Below are 17,322 nucleotides of genomic sequence, written 5' to 3'. Positions count from 1 at the left end.
CATGATTATGCTTAGGACTTTTTGAGTTTTATCATTTTTTTCACATTTTTTCAATTATATATAGGGTTAACATATTCTCAACAAAACTTGATTATTTCTATTTTGTGTTTTTATTATATTACAATTTTAAAATTAATTATTATTTTTATTTTGATATGTTAATATTTTTTAAAGTTGACATTATAAGTGACTAAAAGTAAAAAAAATGATGTATTTTATAGATTAATAATTTATTTGAGTGTAGTAAAAAGTAATATAATAATTTTGAAAAGCATTTGCTTTGATATCATATATACATTTTTTTTTTTGCTAGTGGCAGTGTCATAAAATATGTTCTATTTTTATGAATACAAGGATTAAGTGAGCAATACTCCTCCTCGTGATTAATATATATATAAATATGTATAATTTGGTGGGTGTATTGCTTAAAAATAAAAAGTATATCACTTAGAGGCGGCCTAGACCTAAAAATATTTTTAAAATTCCTTTTAGACTGTTAAATCTTTTATAAATTTAATTATATCTACACAACTCTTTTTTTTTTGTCAATTCTCAATAGGCATTTAAATGTTTTGATAGTTTTACTTCGACTTGCATTCTCATTAAATTCTCTTTGAAAAATTTCAATTAATCCTCCTAAATCTCAACACCAAAATCCACCACCATCATTTACAAATTTGAAATTTTGAATTTAGGATTCGTTTGCTTGGTGTTAAAAAATTTACAGAAAATATTTTTCCTATGTTTGTTTACGAAAAAAAATTTTGATTAATGTTTCGATTGAATTTTAGCTTAGCGTCGATGCGGGAGTATCTAGGTTCGAGTGTGCTATTACGCTAAAGCACAGTATTATCTTATTTAAGGGTTATTCTAAGTATTGTTTCAAAATGAAAGATTAGAAATCATGATGCTACACTCGTATAAAAATTTGATTAATATAGTTTTTTTTACAAGTAAACCAAAATTCCCCTTATTTCTTGGTAAAAATGTTTTACCCTGATAAAACATTTTACAAAAGTTTCCCGTGTAAGTTGATTTTACAAAAATCAAGTAACTTTTTTTTTTTCATTTTTCATGCCATAAGTTGATTTTCATGGCATGATTTTTTTTCATGCCCTTTTGTTATATATATATAATGAATTTTATGTATTTTGATTTATATTTTTCATGCCATTTGCTTTTTTCAATTTTTTTATTTTTTCAAATTTATGTGTAACGACCCAAAATCCGTGAGCACCGGAAAAGTATATTATCGGGCTTCCGTCTTAGTAAACTGAGTCATAAATAATTATTAGAAGTAATTATGAGTTTAGTTGAGTGCTTAATTAGGTGAATTTAGTCTAATTAAGAATAATTAGGAGAAAAGGATCAAATCGAATAAAGAGTGAAAGTCTAATTATAGATTAAAAGAAAGTAAAAAAGGGTTAAAATGGCAATTAAGCCACTTACATGGAAAGAGGCGGCATATATGCGTTAAATTCAAGACTTATTTAAGTTATATATAAATATTATATGTATATAATAATAATTATTATTATTATTTATTTAAATTGCAATTTATATTAATTGTATTATTTTATTATGGAATAAATTAAAATTAAGACAAATGTGTGGTGATAAGATGGTACAAGTGTAATAATGTATAAATATATACTTGTATTATAATTATTAATTACTTAAAATTTAAGTAAAATATATTAATTAATTAATTAATTATATTATGAGATTTTTATTTGGTAAACAAATTAAATAGTGACAATTGTATGGTGTTGATGGTGTACAAATGTGAATATATGATTGAATATTTAATAGATATTTAGAATAAATATATTATTATAGTATAAAGTAAATAAAATAAAAGGAAATAAAAACAAAGCAAAAGAAAAGAAACAGAATAGAAAGAACAAAGAAACAGGGAAAGAGACGAAACAGAGGAGAAACAGGGGAGAAAGAAGAAAAAGAAAGAAAAAGGGAAAATAGGGTTTTTAAAGCTTGGAATTTAACTTGGTAAGTCAATCAAGTCCTTTTCTTTTAATTTAGATGTTTTAGAAGTTAGTTTTGTTGAAAATAAGTTGGAGATTTTGGAAGTTAATAGATTTTTTTTTAGTAGGGTTTATGTTGAATAATGATGGAATTGAGGGTTTATTTGATAAAAATTTTGATTGGAATTGAATAAAGGATTGAATTGTAAACTAAACTATAAGTTTTAATTTTAGGGATTAAATTGAAATAAATTCGAAATTATGAAAATATGATAAAAATTAGATAGTTACATATAAGTTTGGCAATAAATTGAGTAGCAAGAAGGTATGAATTGAGAAAGAAAATATATAGATTTGGTTAGGATTAAATTGAAATTTAAGTAAAAGTTAGATAAAAATTTCAGCAAGTAAAATTGTGTTGTGCTAATAATTATGAAAATTATCTTAATTTCTTTTCGTAGCTAATATCGCACCCGAGGCATCCACGAGGAAAGGAAAAGAAAAAGTGGACAAGGAATAGTCACGGGAATTACGGTTTGTATCACTATAATTCAAACTTTATTATTATTAAATGTTTAATTTGCTAATTATGTGTGGTAAGTATTTTAAGGTAAGTGTTTAATAAATGATAAATTTACAATGTGATAATGGAATTGAAACCGATATTGAATTAAATTATGGAATACTGGATATTGTTTGAGTACTGCGTGAATTGTGAAAATACTGAAAATTTGTTACGTATAATGTATTGAATTGTGAAATTACTGTAGTAGTGATTACTGCAATACTGTGAAACTGATTGAAATAAGGAATTTATAATTGATACTGAACTAAGATGAAAAATTGTACTGAAAGTGAATTAAATACCCTATTAACTAGTCGGGCTAGTCGGATATAGTTGGCATGCCATAGGATATGGAAGAGTACGGTGTATTTGCCGGCTTACTGATTAGGCACTTATGTGCGGATTACTGTTACTGTTACCAATTCGGCACTTTGTGTGTCGAAATCGTTATCATATTCTTATGTGATTCAAGACTTTGTGTGTTGAATATTATTACTTTTATTTATCATATCAATTCATCGATTCATTTCTTGGTGTGTTTGGTTGGAATCCGTATATCCGACGAGTCCTAGCCAAGTTAATAGGGATAAATGAAATAAATTTCTTGATAAAACTAATCTCGAATGATATATTATATGTGAAGAGTGAAATTTGAAATAAAGAAAGAAAAAAAAGAATGATATTTATATATAATTAATTGCTAATATTAAAGATTGAATTGTTTATTAGTAGTGATAATTGTCTTTGAAAAGTATGTGTGTGATTTAATGCATTTAATTATAAATTGAATTATAGTGATACCACTTGAGTATATATACTTTCGGCGTCACGGTTGCTTCCATGCATGAGTTGTAGAGGTCAATCTTGATCCAAGATCCAAAACCGGACCGACTTGACAAACTTTTGGTGATGTATATTTCCCTTGGTAATGTGGCATGTACATAGGATGTGTATAAAGGTTATTATGTTTTAGTATGAATGATTAAAAATGTTAGTAGTATAAGTTTATGAATTATAATGAAAGAAGTTTATCGATCTTTATTTAATTTATTACATTGTTAAATTTAAATTGATGTTATGTTGATTAAGTTGATTAGAAGGTATTTAGAATAGAAATTGAGAATGTGAAATGAATTGGTTGAATTGGTTGAGATTGGAAATACTATGGTTTTAATTGCAGGAGGTATTATGCAAAAATAAGCCGAAATGGTGCCGAAATTTTGTAAAAAAAAAAAAATCTCGGAGTATTTGAACGAGTTTCATTTCACTTTTTCATTCATGTTTTGAACTTCAAAAGTTTATTATATGGATTTAGTTATACAATTATATTACAATTGTTATTTTATTTGAACTATTCGTAAACTGTTTGATATGTCTGGTAATGCCTCGTAACCCTGTTCCGGCGACGGTTTGGGGTTAGGGGGTGTTACATTATGTTATAAAGCTTTAGATCTCATATTAATTATGAAAAGAAATTCTTGTTAATATTGCATTTGTTTCACTATAAATATCTTTTAGAAAATAATTTCAAAATTTTTTATTAAATAGCGGAAAATATTTTACACATAATCATTTGATGTTTGAGCATAAAAAATAACAATTTTAAAAAATTATATATTGTAAAATTATTACACCAAACAAATAGACCTTAAATAATATATAAACAACATTTTCCGTGTGTGTTACGTTAATTTTATAAAAGTATAATATAAAAGTTAATTTTTATTATTGGTATTTTTACTATGCATAAATTGTTAATTTAGTCTTTATACTTTAAATTTATTATTTCTGGTCCATGTATTATTAGAATTTTTAAAATTTTAATCTTGATCAAATGGTGGCCATTAAATTCTTTAAATTATTTTTGTTGTTTTAAAAATGTGATGCAAGAAACATATTATCGCATGCGTAATGCTATATCACTTAACATTTTCATATATCACTAAAAGAAATTAGTTTATAGACTTAACGACTATTGCTTGCACTAAGAATAAAATTTGAAAATGATAATGGCTTGACTAAATTTATAATTTTAGAAATAATATAAGACTAATAATAGAATTTAATCGATACCGTTCAGTTAAAACTGAAAATTTAAAATTCGAAAAATATAATAACTAAAATTAACCCATTCAAAAAGTATAATGACTAAATTTAATCAAATTAAATATTAAGTTAAGGTTGGAAAGAGAATATAAGTAAATCCTTGCAAAATAAATAAGTAAAAGACTACAAAAGCAAAGCCCCAACTGGAATAGACTATAGAGGAAGCATCTATATAACTGTCACTTCAATCACTGGAAAACGTGGGAGAAAAATAATGGGGAAGTTTCTGCTTTTGTCAATATTTATTTGCTGGAAAACCTTCTTTTTAAACACCTTTGACAGTTATACAATAATATTAAAAAGAAAATGAAATAAAGAGATAATATCATTGGGAGCCGCACACACAAACTTTAAAAAATTGCTATTCTTTCGTTTTCCTTTAAAAATGGATAAATTGCAAAAATAACCCTTTATGTTTGTTTAAGTTTTTGATCGCTGATGTATCAATTGTTACGATTCAATTACAAACATTAGCAATTTATAATAATTTGATGACTCTGCTGGTATCATTGGTTAAAAGTATAACGGAGTCTGTTAATTCTGACTTGGACGCCATATTTTTAAATTTTATTGGTATTTATTTATTTATTCTCTCTCCCACATAATAGTAATACTCTCTTCTCCTTTTTCCTTTTATTTCTTTCTTCTCTTCTTTTCCTTTCACAATCATAATCTTCAACCAAATTATGTTTTTTTAATTGAATTGAACAAATTAATGAATTACGAAACAACTCAAGAGTAAAATTTTGTACGAAAATGACCTATTTTTTATAATGTTCACTGGTACCGTCAGTCATTATTAACCAATCAATCGACTTTTTAAAAAAATATTTTTTTGAGATTAATATATGTATTTTTTCCAGATACCCATTAAAAATATAGATATTTTGGGAAGAAAATAAAAAATAAAAATATTTGATGGTCGCCACCATTACTAGTGTCAGAAACAATTTAGTTTTTTTTTTGTCGCCAGGTTGTGTGGTGGTACAGGTGTAAAAAAAATTCAAACATTTTGTAAAGGTGCTCCCAATATCAAAATTATCTATACCTTCAATATGCTATTGATACAATGACCCAAGTATTGATACTATTAACAAAGTATCAATACTTTCACAAAAGAATCGATACCTATCTTTGTATCAATACCGTTTTGAAGTCCAGTGTCGCCAGACAACCTAACTGCACCCAAAAAAGTTAATTTTTTTAAAAATTGACACCAATGCTGCCACATAGCCTGACGACACAAAAATTTTGACTTTTTCCTAACATGGGTGTTGCCACACATTTAAAAAAAAAATCTTTGGTATCACCAAAGAGGATTACGACACCCATTGAAATATTAATTTTTTTCTTTTTCCTCAAAATACTCTTATTTTTAACGTCTATTTAGAAAAATAAATACATATCAATGCCACCTGACACAATGGCAACACCAAAAAAATTATTTAAAAAAAATGATGATTGACTAATGATGAAGGGGTGGTGCTGCCAGTGTGTTTGGTGGCACCGGCTGGCATTGTATAAAACGAGTCATTTTCGTACAAAATTTTGCTCCTGAGTTATTTTCATAATTAATTAATTTCTTTGGGTCATTTTTGAAAAATAGCCCATTGATGACCTAAACATAAATTTAAATAAACATAAGGGACTATTTTTGTAGTTTACCCTTTAAAAATTATATTTGTTTCGAAGACCCAACATGAGATTGCTTCTCAGTCAACCTTATGCTTTACTGTGCATTAATGGTGGTCAGCTAAGTGCATACATATATATTTAATTGGATATTCCAGTTATATGGGATCTTTTGTTCTGTCTTGTCAGTGCATTAAGAGCTTTAGTCACAAGAAAAGAATTTGGGAGGGTTTCTCTTATTTCTGGGGGGAAAGAAAAAAGCATCAATAAAGCTTTAAAAATCCACTGCTCGAAACAGTTTCGAACATCCAATAGCTTTCTTAGCATCCAAACACAAGTCAGTTTTATTGCAACTCTAAGAGATTCATACAAGAAGGTGCTGATTTATTGGAAATGCCAATCATATGTACATCAACAAAAGAACTGTTAGTGAGATCCTGGTGCCTGTTCGATATACTAGTTCTAACCTATGTCACCCGAACTTGGGACAAGTATCAAATACAGGTAATTTTCAATTTGTTTCGAATGTTTGGAGAATCATTGACTGAACACATGTTTGAATCGGACATAGATACCTCAAGAAAAATAAGGAACCTGGGTAGCATAAGCTCTAACCGAGTTACTGTTAGCGGAAGAACCCCTAACACATGTTAGGAACCATTTGGGACTTCAACATCAGAACCCAACTTGCAGTCTGTCCGCAAAGCCGATAACCATGTGTCCACCTAGGAAAAGAGAGAAAACAATAAAAGTCAAATTTGATTTTGAAAAAACACACACTTAAGAAATCGGAGCAAGAGAATTCTACGAGTTTAGAATGGCAGAACTAAATACAAAAAACTTGTCTAAAACATTGTATTTTGATATATGCATATTGAGTACACAAGGTATACTATACCTGTACTTCAGAAACATGTGAACACTCGTAACGCAGTCCTTGACGAGTTAATATATAAAAGGAATATTGTGTCCCTTCATCTTCTCTTATAAAGTTTGGCAGAGGACCAACTTCAACAACATCGGACAGAAGTGTGGAATCTTGAGGGCTCAAATCTGCAAAGTATAAATTAAGAAGTTTATCAGCAAGTAATGTTTATGATCCACCAGCCCATGCTGTGTTTACATTCGACCAGCCTATTGATTAAAGAAGAGAACAAATAAAAAACTGCTTGATCATCTCGAATTTGAAGTTTCAACTCCCGTACTCCAGAGAGAACTTTTATCCATTTTCCATATTGCAATTTCTTATAGTAAAAAAGAAAAAAATAAGGAGAATACATCAAAGGCTAATTACCTGTGGAGCATAAATAGAAGAATATACATTGGCCATGAAGAACAACGAATCTAGGAAGCCAATCATCAACATCAATATCATCAATAGGAGCAGGTTCTCCGGGTAACGCTGTCCACCTCTGGGAATGAAAAATACATAGAAAAATCATTACCTGGAACAGTAGCAATACGTGAACAAAATATGAAGTAGCAAGAAGAGCAATTCATACACTTCGTATGTACAAATAGCCAGAAAGACGTGCTGACCGCAAAATTTCATCGATATGTTCCAACCTGCATAAAACAGAAACATCAATGAAAAGAAATGTAGAAATACCGAATCCAAATCTCAATATTACATCAATGGTTCAGAGACCATTAATGGCTCAAACTGTTAAATATCATCCATCCACTACATTAAATTATGATGGACACACATATATAGTCATGGTTCAAAAATCAAGATTCAATTGTTCCTTACTGAGCTTTCAAGTGAGCTTCTCTCTCTTCTATATCGGCAAGTTGCGATCTTAGTGATTCCAACTCTGCAGCAGTCAACTGAACCTGTCAATGAAAATAAAAGTTCTGGTGATAAGAGAGGTCTGAACATCGATAAAACCAAACGGCAAAATTCAAAGAGGATAGTATATGAACCTTTTCCTGACCATCAGCACCACTCCATGGCAACCCACGTAAACTGAACAGATTCAACATGAATGCAGCCCTTCTCAATTTTCGCCGAGACCATAAACTGCTACGGGACCTTTCCTAAAGCAAGAACCAACAGATATTGAGATAAGATGAACTAGAAATCCTTAATGTATTATTCTCTTTTTCACCTTCAGAAAGTAATACCTCGAAGAATTTCCGGTACTTGGTTGTGAATCAGGTGAACTTCTGTTTTGCAGAGAATCCTCACTGGGAGGAGTTGAGACTTGAAAATGATCTGGAATCACCTTGATCTTTCCAAAACCGTCATCCATAAAGTTATGTTCACTATAGTAGGATGTACAAACTTATTACCAATAAAACCAAAAATTGCAATCATACTCGTATAGTGCAACCAAGCTTAAGGTGAGATTAACAAGCTTCCAAGTCCAGAGTTGTTAATAAGTGCTCTAGTCACTGACTTATTCGGAAGGCTTTACAACCCGAGATAATATTCCAGAGAAGTTGGTGTATGAAGACTGAAATCTAAGTGATAAGCAAATTAATTTCCAAAATGGGATTCCAGTTCTTTTGGAAGAATAAGCAAGCGTATGACCTTAAAAACATAAAAACATATAAGATTTCAGGTCCATCATAATCCTACTTGTCAACTAGCTAAATCTCTAGTAAACTACAAGGTGTCCACACATGAAAATTGACAACATTTAGGGAATATATCAGCCAAGAAAAGACAGAAAAATCACAATATAATCATCAGACAGACTTCATATAATTAAAATTCCTTAAAGCTCTATCATTTTCCTAAGTCCTAACCACAAATTACTTAGCCAACATAATATGCAACAGGGACAAGGTTTCCATGAACAAGAAAAAAAAAATCAAACCATTGAATTTCCATTAATTCTTTATATAATACCAAAAGTGGTTCAATTAAACCATAACTAACAGCTTAAACAACTAGAAAAATATTTCCCATAAAAAAGAAGTGAAAACCCAGGATCAACAGCTAAACCAACAACTAAAAAAAGCTACCCAGAAGAAGAAACTCAAAAAAAAAAATCCCATCAATCAAAATCATATGAAAATAAGGTAACAACCAAGGTTCTGCAGAGCTTACAGAAAAGTTGATCTCTTGAACTTGTATAAGCAGCAAGAGTAGAAAAACAAAGGACAAGCTCGACAATGATTTGATTTAAAAAGAAAGAAAGACCTTTCCTTTTCTGTATTTACCAGTGGAAAGAGGATTTTGTGTTCTGTTTCGACACCTCTTCTAACCATTACCGGTCTGACGAGTTGTTTCTTCCAGTTTTGATCTTATTGATACATGAAAAGACTATCATACCCCCTACTTGTTTCTTTATTTTCCTTTTTGCTCATAAAAAATAAATAAAGAGCAAAACAAAATTTATTGTTTTGTAAGGTAGGGTTAGATTAGGATAATGCGGCTGTCATGTCCCAATTATTTCTGTCGATTATCCATCCGTTGTCTTGTGGTGGATTACACATTTGCCATTAATTTACTCAATTATGTCATTTTTTTTGTTAGTTCTTAAATGCGTTAAAAAGTAATATTCTCTTATTTAAAGATTAAGAGGGACTATAAATAATTTTAGACATAATATCAAAAGGAGTATATATGATTAATATTAAAAATTTTAAAAATTTTGAGAAAAAATGTTAAAATGTATCACTTTTATTTTAAGTTAACCTAGTTAGTTATAAATTTTAAAAGAATATATTAATATTATTTTGATGAATTTTAATATACATTGAAAATACCAATTTATCTAACTTGATGACGTCAAGAAAATGTTTTAAAACATTCATTAGAAAAGTATTATCCTCTGTTTTCTCCTTACTTAAAATTAATATTCTTTGCTTAAAAGGAAAAACTGCTCTATAGTTACTCTCTACATCTAATTTTAGTTAATATTTTTGTTTTGGTGCTCTTAAGATCATTGGCATAATATTTTTACAAAAAAGTTAAATGTGCTATTAAGTCAACAGAAATTAACAAAATATAATGATTTAGTGTTGTTGAATATTTGTTAAAGGATAATTAAGACTCATATATATATAGTTCCCTGGGGGTCTAAATAATTACTCGCCAAGATCCTTACAAACACAAATTATTAGCCATTTCGCCATCTAAGCACCAACCTTTTACTGCATTTTCACTCCAACTTGTCCCGTTCTTCAAATTTGTAATATAAAAATAAATAATTGACTTAAACATAAGACAAATAATTTGCATAATTCCAAATCTTCAGTTGAAATAAATTTCAAATTCATTTGTTAGAAAAGATTTACTCTTACTCTTTTACCTTCAATGCAAAAAAAAAACATATATATATATATATATATATATATATATAGAACATGTAAAAAGGGTGTAGAAGATGTTTTCCCAATACTTATCAATATGAGTTGATCTAATTAGCTTTAATCTCTCTACTTTCTTAAAATTTAGGAATTAATTAATCTATCTACTTCAATTTGATATAATTTAATCTCTTTGACAATGCGTTATACTTGATCATACAATCTAAACTAGGGAAGCATTGTTTGAAAAAACGAAGTTTTCGATCTAATAATAGCAATTAAAGGTGTTGTTAATCTATATCTATTAATACCATTATAAAAGAAGAATTGAATCAAAGTATTATCTTATATATTTTGAATATATAACTGGTAATGATTGAATTTGTATTCTTACAAATTAATGATAAGAGGTAGGGATTAACAATGATGGGGTTCGGTCCACCGGTGGACCATTCAATTATTCATTGTTTTGATTTGCAGTGGTTGGTACTCAATGTACACCGTCCATTGCGGGATGGTTTGTGATTAGTATTCCCAGTTGTTAAAACATCCTAAAAGCTTTTTCTGGCAAGATTGACTTGTCAGATCATGGGTGATAGGGGGCTCTGCCATGGAGAAAAGGCTATAGATATTGAGCTCATAGAGAAACGTAGCAGAAGCCTCATCATCACTTGCAACTAGAGATGAAGAAAGTTTGTGGCACAGCACAGAACTCTCTTAGTTCCAGAAGATGCTTCCGGAAATGAAATTATGGGGCTCGCTAGAGAATCTCCGGGTGGCGGAAAGTACTGCCGGACTTGCTGCCACAAAGAAACTAAAACCACCAGACTCTTAACAGCCTATCTTACATGTATCGCAGCGGATCACTGATGGAAAAATTAACAATTTGCCTCAACAATTTTGGACCTTGCGATGAAGAATCCTAAATCTGCTGTTCTTTAAGCTATGATAGACAAGGATCCAAAGAGATATCTGCCTCAACTCTCATGTATGGAAGGTAAGAATTATGTGCAGTTTTGACTCTTTAAGCTTAGTTAGGAATCAATCAGAGGCAGAGAAACTTCAAACATCACAAACCAAAATTAATTAAGAACTTAAAATATACAAAACATGAATGAGAAGAAAAAAGAAAGCCATAATTCATTTGATTTTCTGTGTTTATTCATTAAAAATGGTGTTTGTCCCCTTGTCTGTTAGTTTTACAGCACACCAATGTCATTTGAAAATCGAAGCTCCAATATTGTGATAAGAAAAAAGAATGACAACATTTAGAAGTCCATGAAATCATCTTCCCTGTTGAAACTCCATCAGATGATCAGAAACATCCACCCAACTGCCAAGAGGGTCAAAAAAGGATTAATAGATGTCTAGCAAGCTAAAACAGAGGACATGGGAGAAAAACCATTCCTCCAATACATGCTCAATAAGTTAATTTTAAGCACTGAGCAAGACTGAATCCATTTCACACAAAAGAATAAAAGAACAAAGAGGGCCACATCAAAAACCAATAGTTCATAAGCATGTACATATCAAAATAAAGAGGGAAACATACAATACTAATTCATGCACATAACCAAAGGATTTAACTTTCTTCACAATCCGTGAGGTTCCTAACAGATCACAAACACTATTGACCCCATATTCCTCCCAATATTCACCCTTTAGTTATTTAACCAGTTATTTAAGAAGTTATTTCCTAGAAGTTAGTGGCTGAAATTTGTCCGTGATTTCTTTTGAGAATCATCGAAATTTGTTAGTGATTTTCTTTTTGAGAATCACAGACTGTTATAGTACGTTTTTCCATAAATAAACCCAACTGGCAACCCTTCTTATTGCTCAAATATGTCAGTACAAGATAAAATTCTTCTCCCAATGACAACACTTAGTTCATACACATTTGCTGCATTTTAATGCACTATGGCTAGTAAAGTTAGCGATCCCAAGATGTATAATGCAGTCAACATCTACCCAAAATTTTCATTTTCCCTGAAGTATTCATGTCAAACATGTATTCTGCACAGGTTAAGGTCTAGGTACGTGGTATGATGTTCCAACGATATGAAACAACTCCAGGTAACATAGGTCAACATAAACTGGCAACCGTTCTTATTGCTCAAATATGATATTACAAGATAAATTTCTTCTCCCGTAGAGATCACAAAACTTAGATCATAAGCATTTGATGCATTTTAATGCACCACGGTTTCATAGGATGAAGTTGACTTAAGCACCAAATTCTCTGTCCAACTGATCTCTTATAAGCAAGGTTAGTGATCCTAAGACATATAATGCAGTCAACATCTACCCAAAACTTTCATTTTCCTTAATGTCCAACATGGGCTCAACACGGATTTAAGATCTAGGTTAGCGATATGATGTTACAAGTATGAAACAACTCCAGGTAACATAGGTCAACATAAATGTCCAATGCAAAAAAAAAATAAAAAAAAGATTTAAATCCTGACAACATCATGAAAGAGGACGGGTTACATACCAAAATAGCCTCAATTTCCTCATTGGAAACAGGCGTTCTTTTGGGTTGAAGAGAAGCTTTACCTCCCACGGTTGCAGGAGCCTTAGAACTAGAGAAGAAAGTTAGATCACCATCGCCAGTTTTGCTTGCACCCTGAGCCTGCAACCCAGAATCTGCAAATATCGATTTGATTTCACATTTTTCACCAACATCCATTAATTGCAATCGCAAACAGTTTTTACAACAATTTGACTTGCGTTTACAGATTCAGCAAAAAACAACCCCCCTTTCAGTTAAACATGCAGACATAGAAAACCATAAAAAACATATTAAAGAGAAGGCAGAATGAGATTTAACAGTACATTAAGAAATCGAAAGCAAAGAAAACACAATAGATGAGATATAGAAGGGGTCAATGGGATATAAAGAAGAATACCAGAAGGTTTGGGGTGTCTTTGGGGAAACTTGATGCGAGGGATTCTCTTCATCGCTTGCGCTACGCCCATTTTTCTTTTTCTTTTTTTGTGCAATGGGAATTTTCTCAAAGAAGTTTGACGGTGATTTTTCAATTAAGAATGATTCTCCGGTTTCAGAGATTTCTCGTTTTGTAGAAAAGTAGGCGGCGATGTTTCAGGAAGGAAAAAGAGAGCGAAAATATTAAAATTGATTTTCTACTTTATACTAAACGACAGCGTCTTCGTGGAAGTAAAAAAAACGCACCGTTGAACAAAATAATCAAATGTTGCCCAATTATTAAAATAATCGGTATGTATCTTACCACCTTTTGGTAGTGTCACATGTCTAGTTTAAGTGAGGCATAACAATTGTCCTCCCGCAAGACTGTATTTTTGGGTTAGATAATTGTCCTTTGAAAGATAGTTATTATGTTCCCTCTCGATTAGACACGTCACACTTTCAAAAAGAATATTTTCTATTCGTTCTCAACTATTCAACTTCTCGATTTAGGAATTAATAGCAACCATTCATAGTTACTTTTTATTGATTCAGGAATCCATAATTATAAGGTTAAGACACCGCCAAATGTTAGAAATTAAAAATGGTACATGAAATTAATTCCATCTTCCTATTAACTTGGGGATGTCGTAAACAACTTTAATATCAAATTTAGTGTTTAGACTCGACTTTTTTCCGATATGGATTTTCAATTAAGATTGGATTGGCCCAATTTGATAGAACTAATTTTTTATGCTTTTTAATTTGGCCCAATTTAAAAAAAAAACAACCTTAAATTCAATAACTAATTGGCCCAAATCCCCTGAAAAATTTTGAATTTACAATTTTTTATTATTTATTTTCTTTTATATAAGTGTAATATCACGATTATTAACTTTTGTTCTATTGACACAATACTTAGAACTACCCGTAACTCTCCCCCACTCTTAAATAAGAGAATAATGTACTTCAACACACTCGAACCCACGTTCTCTTGCATCGGCAACAATATTGATGCCAACTGAATTAAGACCCAATCCGCTTTCAATGTCTAAATTGATATAAGTGATTTTGTTGATCTTTTAATTTTTTTTAACAATCTCATTATAGGTTTTGATCATATCTGATGTTTTAAACTTTTAATTGAATCAGTAATATAAAATTGATATTTATGTTATTATTGTTTGGTTAAGTATTTGGTATCTTGGTAGTGGTTTTTTTATTCCACAAGTAACTTTAAAAAATTGTAATGTGTTATTTTTTAAATATTTTACAATATCCTATGATATATTTGTTAAATCGCTCACCCTGTTTGTGAAATTTACAAATTTTACACCAAATATTTTCCCTTATTGTTATTTAAATATGTTTATAATATTTTTAAATACAATTTTTTTTCTAATTTCCTTATATTCCAAAATAAAATAAAATAAAAATGAAGCGGCAGTTGGATGGATTAGACCGACTCCTTGCACTTTCATTTTATGGAGCACAGCTCTAGACAATAGCATCTGCTGCATCTTCCGCTCATGATTATATTGTGTAAATATAATTATGTTAATTCCTTCCCTCTCTTTTTTGTTTCCGACGATGAATAGTACTTGAAAAAAGTTGCCATTTTTTCTAAGGGGCTCACAAACAGTGATCTGATCCTTTTCAAACAATGTTCATAAATTTTTTGGAACCAAAAAGAAAAGGGTTTTACAGAGGTTTATAATCACTATAAACAGAACAGGATTGAAGATAAGTGTTATAAAACAATTAGATTTGCATACAAGGAAAAATTAAAACGACATTCTTAATTTCACACTCCATATATATAGAGTCCCAAAACAAGAAAATTACATCACTCAATCTTCAAGCAAACCTTGTTTTCTTTTTCAGATGATTGAAGTGGTAACCACGCTGACGTAAAAGATGCATTAATTTTATAAAAAAACAAAACTCCTAATAAGGCTAAGCAACGCAGATATACATCGCTCAATGCCAAAGATCCAGAGAAAAAAAAAAGGGGGTGGGGGAGAGTCTGGTAAATATTTTGCCATCGAGTTACGCAAGTATAATGGTATATGAATGTAAAAAAAAAAAAAAGAGAGAGAGAGAGAGGGTAATTTACAGAAAAGGGATTAAAAGTTTCATGAATTAATGACATCGTCGTCTTCCATGATACTCTCCAACGAAGGTTTCCATGAAGAGTCAAGTTTCTCAGATCTTGCTTTCTCTATTTCGCCCAAAATTTCCTCTAAGCTCTTCCCACCAGTACCCTTGTTCTTCAGCTTCACTAATAACAAGTCTAGTTCCTCTTTTGTAAGCACTATCTTCACCTTTATGCTGCTTTTCTTCCCTTCATTTTCCTTCTTATAATCAGTTGAAGCTGCTTCACCAATCTCTTCTTCTTCTTCTTCCAGATGCGGCCTTGATCCCAATGTCTTCATCATACAATTCCCCATAACTTTCTCTTTCTTTAAAAAAAAAAAAAAAGAAAGAAAGAAAGAAACCCAGCAAAACCCACTACTTTCTTGATGTAAAAAACTTGTTCTGGGATGTATTGGAAAGTAAGAAAATGTTTGAGGAATTTTGTGGAATGTGAATGTGAATGTGAATGTGAATGTGAGTTATAACTTATAAGGGTATATATAGACAAAATTAGATGCACTAAACGAATAAAAATACCTCTATTAATTAATTAATTAATTAGTTATGCATACTTAAAGACTTAATTTTCTTCACGAGACTTGGATTTTCTACGTACTAAGTGACATCTGAGCAGTCAACTTAATATAAATTATCACAACTTACTATTCATTTAATTTTTTTTTGTTGGGAGAGAGGATGTTAAAATTTATTATCAGTGCAACATTTTTTATATAATATTATTATAGGTTCGGATTATATTTATTTTTTATATAACGTCTAGAAGTAGAACTACTCATAATTCTTAGTTCTTACTCAATCTATAAATAAGAGGATAATGCGTTTTAACATACTCAATTTCAAGTGTTTTATTTAGCCATAAATAAGAGGAAGTGTTTTTACTTTTTACAGCTCGAATTTTCGCTTCTACTGACTTCTTTTTCATAAAGATAAACTAAAACGAAAAAAGTTAAAAAAGATTAGCTAAAAATGTGATTTCTTTTACTTGATGGCTAAATAATGCAAAAAAAAAAAAGGTTTCAAGTAAGAAAAGGAAAAGACAGAATAATTTTCGGCTTTTGATTGAACCCATACTTGAAAGTGTATCTATTAATAAAAGTTACAAATAAATTTAATTAAATTCCAAATATATTCCATAAATAAATGAAACAAGTAACAAAATATAATTAATTAAAAAAATGGACAATAGAACAAAAAGATATCCTCAGTATTTTCTAATTACACTCGAAAAATTAAAATTCCATTTTCCTTTTGCTATTCCAGGAGAAAATCATCCTTTCTCGACAGTTTGTAAGTCTTTTTTTATGATTTATAAACAATTTTAACTATAAATATTTCATGGGTAATTAATGAAATAAGTGAAATATTTTTTTATCAATCTTATCATATGTTCTAATTATATCTGTTTTTTCTGATGTAATGTCTAGAACTACCCAGAACTCTCCCCTAACCTATTATTAATAGGATAATGCGTTTCAGCACACTCAAACTCACATCTTTCTGCATTGATAACAATACGGACAACATTTTTTAAAAATATGTACAACACATGCCAACTACGTTAATATAAGATGAACCATGATATTATTTATATTATTTAAGTGGAGGTTTGTGTGCATGAAGAAGTGGCAGAATTTACGTATCAATGTTTCCTTTTGTTAAATTTTCCTTAATGATCTTGATTTGAAAACACC

The 17,322-nt window shown here is 30.1% G+C and overlaps 3 protein-coding genes across 3 annotated transcripts; all 3 read right to left on the bottom strand.

Moving 5' to 3' along the window:
* Positions 1-6,648: 6,648 nt before the first annotated feature.
* On the bottom strand, positions 6,649-9,519 carry LOC105765308 (uncharacterized). Its single transcript, XM_012584324.2, has 8 exons — positions 9,344-9,519; positions 8,413-8,553; positions 8,212-8,320; positions 8,039-8,121; positions 7,788-7,851; positions 7,580-7,697; positions 7,184-7,338; positions 6,649-7,010 (listed from the first exon to the last, which is right to left on the bottom strand). The coding sequence occupies exons 1-8, from the start codon at positions 9,502-9,504 to the stop codon at positions 6,936-6,938; spliced, it is 906 nt and encodes a 301-aa protein (XP_012439778.1). The 5' UTR covers positions 9,505-9,519; the 3' UTR covers positions 6,649-6,935.
* A 2,144-nt stretch (positions 9,520-11,663) lies between these two features.
* LOC105765307 (uncharacterized) lies at positions 11,664-13,649 on the bottom strand. Its single transcript, XM_012584323.2, has 3 exons — positions 13,458-13,649; positions 13,043-13,194; positions 11,664-11,881 (listed from the first exon to the last, which is right to left on the bottom strand). Exons 1-3 carry the CDS (start codon positions 13,525-13,527, stop codon positions 11,864-11,866), a joined length of 240 nt encoding a protein of 79 aa, XP_012439777.1. The 5' UTR covers positions 13,528-13,649; the 3' UTR covers positions 11,664-11,863.
* Positions 13,650-15,609: 1,960 nt separating this feature from the next.
* Positions 15,610-15,924, bottom strand: LOC105765306 (uncharacterized). The gene has a single exon (XM_012584322.2). The coding sequence runs from the start codon at positions 15,922-15,924 to the stop codon at positions 15,610-15,612; it is 315 nt and encodes a 104-aa protein (XP_012439776.1).
* Between the last annotated feature and the right edge of the window lie 1,398 nt (positions 15,925-17,322).

This window comes from Gossypium raimondii, chromosome 12 (genome assembly GCF_025698545.1).
Source record: "Gossypium raimondii isolate GPD5lz chromosome 12, ASM2569854v1, whole genome shotgun sequence".
NCBI lineage: Eukaryota > Viridiplantae > Streptophyta > Magnoliopsida > Malvales > Malvaceae > Gossypium > Gossypium raimondii.
The sequence above is the reverse complement of the archived record's forward strand: the minus strand, read 5'-3'. Positions and strand labels throughout refer to the sequence as shown.